Raw genomic sequence first — 7,933 nt, 5'->3', positions numbered from 1 at the left:
TCCACCATCTTCTCAACAGCCAGATTGAAGAGAAAGTATGTAAAAATCAACCAATTTCACTTGAACATATTTGGTTTTATAAATGATTTTATTTAAGTAGTGCATTCAGGATGGGAAGAAGATGAAGCTGGCTAACAGGGAGGGTCATGAAGAGATGAAGCTGTTTAGTTGGAGGCGATGGTCTGCTTAATCCAGCTCACGTAGTTGCAGACCTTGGTGTAGACACCAGGCTTGTTTTTCTGAGCGCAGCCATAGCCCCAGGAGACAATGCCCTGGAGCTTTCCACTGCAGACCACAGGGCCACCGGAGTCACCCTGGGTGAGAAGGAAGAGCCAGTTACAACCCACAGCTCTGCCCAGAGGGGAGAAAGGCTCAAAGGCGTTCCTCCTTTCCCCGGGGACCACGTTTCCAAATGCTGATCCTCCATGAGCCCAACTCTTTCCCAGGGAAATCAACTCTCATTCTCCACACTGTACTCCTATTCTTCTCCTCCCTCCTTCTCTCTCCCCTTTTTCCTCAACTGCAGGTCTGTGAGGCCAAGAAGAGATGAGGAACGGGAAGTTCGATGCTGCCCATCCAGCCAGGCTCCTTTCAAAGTTCTCTGCTCCTATATTCTTCCTCAGAAGGGCACCAGGATATACTGTTTGCACAAGATCTGTATATCTTTTCCCCTGAACCTTAACCATTAACACGGCAAAAAGAAAACTTGTTATTTTTCCCCAGCCTATCCTGAGCCTTCATGATCAGTCCCAGAGACAATGTTTTAATGTTCTGAGTTTCAGGAACTGGGGTGGAGATACGTGAAGCTGAGCTGAAGGACAAGGAGCATGAAGCAGCTCACCTGGCAGGAGTCCTTTCCGCCCTCCAGGTAGCCCGCACAGAACATGTTGCTGGTGATCTGGCCTGGGTAGGCACTTTTGCAAGAGCTGTCAGATAGGATGGGAGCCTTCAGACACTGCAGGACATTAGGGTAGCTGGCTGTTGGGGATGAGATTGAATAGAGAAGAGGATTACCCATACATTCTGGGAAATGTCTTTCTCAGTACCTCTCCCCATCTTCCCAATATTCCCATTCCTTCCCTCTAATTGCTAGTAGCGTCTATTTTGGAAGAACAACCATTATCTGGAGGGTCTTCCAAGTGGTTTTAGTCAGCAAATTGTCCTCTCCCTAATACTAGTATCTGGAGAAGGAAATGGCAACCCCCTCCAGTACTCTTGCCTAGAAAATTCCATGGATGGAGGAGCCTGGTGGGCTACAGTCCATGGGGTCACAAAGAGTCGGACACGACTGAGTGACTTCACAACAACTAATACTAGAGTCAGGACCACATATCTTCAACCTAGAGACTTTATTTCTGAAGCAGGGCTGTACTTTGAGCAGTTCCAACCTCAGCCTCTGTTCTACGTACCTCCTCATTCTTTGCTTCTCTGCAAATCACGATTCATATTTTAGCTGCATGTCTGGCAATGTTAGCATAGTGCTTTCTTTCTGTGTTGTCAAGCAGACGGAGCCTACACATTTCAGTTAAATATCCTAAGATTCCACAGAACCCCACTCTCCTCTGGGAACGCTGCCTTGAGTGACATAGGGCTACCTGACCCTGAACCTGGTTTTCACCTCTAGGATTCTCAGACCTGGGGACCGTGTTCCCCGTGAGACTTACTGCCACTGCTTTTGGTGTTGCCCCAGCCAGAGATGAGACACTGGGTGCCAGCAGAGGCACAGGATGTTGGCAGAGAGATAGAGGCTACTCGGCTGTTGAGACTGGCAGCTGATTTCAGTTTAATCAGCATGATGTCGTTGTTTAAGGTGTTTGAGTTGTAGCTGGGATGGACGATGCTCTTGGATGCGCTGATGAATTGCTCATTGCCCTCAGCGACATTAATGTTGTCTTCTCCCAGACGCACTTGGATTCCGCTGGATCAAAAGATGACAAGTTCTCTAAGTCTCCAGTGTGAGAGCCTCCCCCTCCCCATGGAGCCCAGTCTTGAGCATAAGCACAGAGGGAAGGCCCTTACAGTGCGCATGCGCGCGCGCACACACACACGTCATTGTTCATTCAAGGTAGCGCTACCACGTATGGTTCAGGGTAGAGGATTCCTTAGGTAGGTGTCAGTCCAAGGCCAGACTCACAACCCAAGAGGCTTAAGATGTTGAAACAGCAGTGTGCACTGCGTATGTCTGCAGATAACTAAATCTGATTTGTTGGAGAAGATTACAGGGAGCAGGGGTGATCAGTGTACAAACTGTTAAGAGGAAGAATCCACCCTGAATTGCAGGTACTGTATTCATTAGGTATGGGAATGGGAACCAAATGATGCCAACAATAGAGGAGATGAAAAGGGACATGGTGTTGATTAATCTAGTTGCAATTGTCAATTACTGTACAGAGATGTGGCTGGCCTCAGAAATATGACAGTATTAAGTGAACATAATGAGCTGTGATTATCTTCAGGTTGTACTGGAAATCGCCTTTGTTTGTTTCTTCCATATGCCACTTTTCTCCTGGTTGGGTCATAATGATTAGAGCTCCTACGGTACTCTAGGTATATTTAATCACTCAGTATTTCTCTTCCTATGTCTTTATGGCCCTCATTTGGAAAGACATCAGTGAACTCTCAGGGTATGTTTTTGTGGGTAAGTGCCCCAAAGCATACAGTGCCTTGGAGTAGGGGGATAGTGAGGTCTTGGAATCTGAATGCTCCCCCTTAAGCATGACTCTGTAGTTCACCATGATTGTCTTTGGCATGGTTGAGGATGCCCTGACCTCGGAGAAGAGCACTGTGAGTATTGGTTACTTACGACTTGTAGCAGTGAGCCGCAGACACCACCCACTGGCTGTTGATGAGGGAGCCCCCGCAGAAGTGGTAGCCAGAGTTCAGGGACACTTGGTAGGGGACAGTATTTGCCCCACAGGTGTAGCCGCCCACGATCTTGTCATCATCGTCCACGGGGAAAGCAACTGACAGAGGAAAGTTGGAAACTCTTTATAGAACTGATTCATTGTGGAATTTCTACTCAGTAGCAAGGTTTTGCAGATGAACCAGAAAAAAAAAAATAAGTCCTATTTTCTTATCAGGCATAATCAAGAATCTGTGATTTTAGCATTACTATTTTCAAAATCTTATTGCTCCATACACTTGACACATATGCTAAATATTTATGTTATTATAACTATTAATGTTTAATGCATGCTTTACATTTGATCAATATACTGATTTCTTTTTTTTACATATGTGATACACACACACATATCAGAGACTCCTTACACAATAAACGCCTTGAAGCCCACTACCTGAGAATATAAAGAATATTTTTGACACAAAGCCTTGCTAAGGAGACATTTAAGTATATGTTCAATAAAGCTTTGCAGTCACCATGGTTGTGTTTATTTGTAGAGTTCAGTGTAGCATAAACACCACAAGAGGTAACAGAAAGCAGACTCTTAAATGCCACCTGAGTTGTTCTGACCTATAAAAGAATAAGGAGTTTTGTACTTTTGTTCCCCCAATTTCTTCTTGGTTCTCACCTAAAATATTCACTAAATAATCTCATAGAACATTATGAAGTTTCTCTCTCCAATCTTTCTCCTCATCCCAATCATGTTTCCAACATTTTAAATTTATTCAGCACTGTAAATTTTGGACCACTGACTTACTATGGTTCCTAAAAACTCTAAATATCTGGGATTGTATGCTATATGCCCCATTGTTCATATTTTCTAAACTAACTTTGAGATAGACACTTTTGATATATAAGTAGGCCTACTGAATTCATTTATAATAATCAAATTTGAGGAAATTTTGTAATAAGTTTGAAGAATACAATTACATTGAATAGTATAACAACTGAATAGTCTTTGTGTTACTCCAAAATTTCATTAGTGAAGATGTGGTAAAACCCAGCCCAAAGATTTTATTCATAAGAAATAGAGTGTCTTTGCCTGTTAAGCTCCCTCATAAGAAGCTTTTTAGTATAGAGGAGACTCAGATGAGATATTCACAGCCTCAAGGAGCTCAAGAGTAATCATTTGTTCCAATTGTTAGCTACAAATTCTTTTAAAGATCAAAACAACATTTCCTTAATGTTGACTATCTTTTCTTTTTCACACTTCATAGACCATACCTGAAATTCAGGGCAAATTCTTCCTCTTGATGCTTTCTACACTGATCACCCCAACTTTCCATAATCTCCAACAAATGATATTTAGTTGTCTACAGACATGTGTACTATACACTGTTATTTCAACATCTTAAGCCTCTTGAGTACAGAGATTATATATGGCATTCACTGTTGGCTTCCAGAGTACAAAGTACAACCTTAAAAAAGTCATAGACCCCTACTGATCACTTATTTGTTAAGACTCACCAGCGGCTCCCAAGACAGCCAGAAAGATGAAGGTCTTCATGGTTGCTCACCGGTTCTGGACGAGGGACTAGGTTGCAGGGTTTCCATCCACAGCTATTTATATGTCCAGGTTTGTCATTGACATCCATGGCCATAGGTGCCAGGAATGTGATTTTCCTGGAAAATCACAAATCCAAATTTAGAATTCAATTCCATGCCACACTGAAGATAATTCAGCATCCAATTTAAACATCCGCCTGTGTCCACTTTTCCAGAAGGTTATGGGAATGGAAGAAATGAGTCCACCTGGTGGACACTGCTCCCCTAAATAAAAAAGTAAGTTGGAGAAAGATCACAGAACAGGGCTACAGGTGGCTTGATTCCCAGACAAAAAATTTAGGTCCTCGGTTGTCTCAAATGTGAACTTTTACTCTGAGGACTATCTTGAGAGCTACACCCTTGATGTTTAATTAATATTGCCTGTTTCACAATTATATTATCTGTCTTGTGGTAGCTCTGGCCTTGTATACCCATGTTAATGTTTTGTTATTAATAGGAACACTTGTTGTCCTAAGAAAAGAACAAAATTTTATTCAAAACCACAATAGTTCAAAATAGAAAAGAGAAAGTGAGCCCAATTTATACTTATCTGAGCTTACTGTTTAATAGGCATATTCTAAATACTTAGCCTATGTTAAAGTAGTAAATCTCTAGACAAACCTACAAGATCCCTCTTATGATTCCCATATTACAGATGGGAAAACTGAAGGCTCACAAAAATACAAGGGACTTTGCTAACATTACAAGGCAAGTCCATGGTAGGGTCAGGATTCCAGCCTTGGAAATCTGGCTTCAGTGTCTATGCTCTCAACCACTATGTAACACTCCCCTATTCCGTTCACCAAAATCTGGAGGCTGAAATGCTACAGAATTCTTGGCCAGTGAAAAGACAATGGGAATTTATTGAGTGCTTATAATGTATCAAACACTGTGGACGGGCCTTCCATACATCAGCTCATTCAGTCCTTGCTGCTGCTACTGCTGCTGCTGCCGCTAAGTTGCTTCAGTAGTGTCCGACTCTGTACGACCCCACAGATGGCAGCCCACCAGGCTCCCCCATCCCTGGGATTTTCCAGGCAAGAACACTGGAGTGGGTTGCCTTTTCCTTCTCCAATGCATGAAAGTGAAAAGAGAAAGTGAAATCACTCAGTCATGTCCGACCTTCAGCGACCCCATGGACTGCAGCCTACCAGGCTCCTCTGTCCAAGGGATTTTCCAGGCAAGAGTACTGGAGTGGGGTGCCATTGCATTCAGTCCTTACAAACAGCTTTGTGAGTGCTGTGTTCTAAGTTTTGCCATTTTTATAGATGGAGAAGTTGTACTTAGAGAAGCTAAGATTTTTTCCACCAATTTTCAGTTCTGTGAGGTGATCCATACAGGATTCAAACACAGCAAGCCTCACTTCATGATGCCTTCCACATGATGCCATACATATAACACAGGAATGATGAAATAAGGTATTTTAAGGCAGGACAGCAAAAAGTAAACAGTTTTACATTCTCTTTGTGTCACTTTGGACTTCTTCCTTTCCTCCTAATGTGCAGTGTGCTTCTGCTTTTCATAGCTCCTCAAAAATGGAGTGGTTGCAAGACAGTAAAGTTGTTTTTTTTTTTTTCCTTTATTCTGAAGGTAGCAATACAACCCACTCCAGTCTTCTTGCCTGGAGAATCCCAGGGACAGAGGAGCCTGGTGGACTGCCGTCTACAGGGTCACACAGAGTCGGACACAACTGAAGCGACTTAGCAGCAACAGCAGCAACATAACTTCTTAAAAGTTTTATGTTTTTTCCCAGCTCTGTAGGGGTCATGATGTCTTGCTGCTCGCTTTGTACGTGCTTACCTGGACTGTGTATCCTTGGTGAACTTCATGTAAACTATCACCATGTCATTTCAGTGTATGATCCTGGAACTCGAAAATGCGTATAACTGTGCCTTTGATGTCTAACAGGCGGAACAGTCTTCAGAGCTTCTTAGAGTCTGTCTCACTGGTTGTAATCCTCAGCTTGGGTTGTGTAAAATTCTCCTTTTCCCCTCTTAATTTGATTGCTCATTGAATTTTTCTCCATAGGAGAGAACTCTGAATTCTACCAAATTAAGGGATGATTACAAGGAGCATATGAAATCCTGAAATACCCAAGAAATGGATTCTTGGAGCAAGAATTGTCATAATAAATATGGCACAGCAGAGTATCCAGGAGAGGTGAATCTAAGTGAGAATGAACCTCTAGCTGGATTATAGCAAGATTCTTTACCTATACAATGCATCTGAATGGCATCCTAGAATGCTGTTTCTTCTTTAGCAAATTGTCACTCCTAAAGTAGGTTCTATGTCTTTTTCGTTTGAAAGTTTTCTGATATGAAGATAACTTAGTAGAAGGCAGAGTTTCTCCACTCTGGCACTGTTGATAGTATGAGCCAGATAATGGCTGTCGGGTGTTGGCCTGCACACTGCAGGATATTCATCAACATCCCTGGCCTCAAGTTACAAGTAGCACTAATCTTCCTCTAGTTATGACCAAAAGTGTGTCCAAATGTCGCTGAATGTTCTCTCAGGGGTCCATTTCATCCCCAGTTGAGGATGACTCAATGGAGGTAAAATACAGCAGAGCAGCTTCTAAGGATGCAGCCATGGAAAGTGCCTTATTGTCCTTAATTGAACTCATACCCACTGAGTACATTGTACACGAGGCAGGAAGCTACCATTCACCAATTTCTAAAAATCAAGAAATGCTAAGGAGTAAGAGGAGAGCCAGGTCCAGAATTAAAAATGGGGTATCTTCTCATCGTATTTAATTATCTTCCATTTTGTTACCTCTACAACGAGGTGTTGTGTGTTATATTATTCTATATCATCCCTGAAACTTCCCCCCAAACTTCATCAAGGCTCTTAACCCATACGAAAAACACATTCTAGAGAAGAGTTTGCCCAATAATTGGCTTGTGTGCTTCTGTGTCCTAGAGGTCTCTGTATGGTGGTACCCTGGGCTTTTTGACTTGAATTCCTTCTATCGGGATGGGAAAGAATGAGGGTTGCAAGTTAAGGACAGTTATCTAGGAAGAAAGGCAAATTCCCAACAAAACCCCCTGAGACCTCTCTGGCTGCAGTGTGATGGTTCTTCACTCATCTAAAGCAGTAGCAGGAATATAAGAAAAATGCCAAGTGATGATTTCCAGACTTCAGTAGTTCCCATACAACTTTTCAAACATGTTGCATGTAAACTGCTTACATAGTGCTTGTACTGTAGTTACCTTCTCACTTTCTTTTTTTTTTTTCTTTTTAATTTATGTTTTAATTTAGGGATAATTGCTTTACAGAATTTTTTTGTTCTCTGTCAAACCTTAGCCTGGATCAGCCATAGGTATACATATATTCCCTCCCTTTTGAACCTCCCTCCCATCTCCCTCCCCATCCCACCCCTCTAGGTTTGATACAGAACCCCTGTTTGAGTTTCCTGAGCCATATAGCAAATTCCTGTTGGCTATCTATTTTATGTATGGTGATGTAAGTTTCCATGTTACTCTGTCC

The 7,933-nt window shown here is 42.4% G+C and overlaps 1 protein-coding gene and 1 long non-coding RNA gene across 2 annotated transcripts; both read right to left on the bottom strand.

Annotated features, from left to right (window-relative positions):
• Nucleotides 1-69: 69 nt before the first annotated feature.
• On the bottom strand, nt 70-1,231 carry LOC147373649 (uncharacterized). The gene is made up of 2 exons (XR_015163151.1): nt 842-1,231; nt 70-314 (listed from the first exon to the last, which is right to left on the bottom strand). It is a non-coding gene; the product is annotated as an uncharacterized LOC147373649 (long non-coding RNA).
• Nucleotides 1,232-1,629: 398 nt separating this feature from the next.
• Nucleotides 1,630-4,409, bottom strand: LOC147373648 (serine protease 1-like). The gene is made up of 3 exons (XM_086398054.1): nt 4,370-4,409; nt 2,804-2,963; nt 1,630-1,918 (listed from the first exon to the last, which is right to left on the bottom strand). The coding sequence occupies exons 1-3, from the start codon at nt 4,407-4,409 to the stop codon at nt 1,630-1,632; spliced, it is 489 nt and encodes a 162-aa protein (XP_086254180.1).
• Nucleotides 4,410-7,933: the final 3,524 nt, after the last annotated feature.

The sequence above is a fragment of the Bos grunniens genome, chromosome 4 (assembly GCF_055505025.1).
Source record: "Bos grunniens cultivar Pamir isolate PY7600 chromosome 4, Bosgru_T2T1.0, whole genome shotgun sequence".
NCBI lineage: Eukaryota > Metazoa > Chordata > Mammalia > Artiodactyla > Bovidae > Bos > Bos grunniens.
Note: the sequence above shows the minus strand (reverse complement) of the source record. Positions and strands in the feature narration are given on the sequence as shown.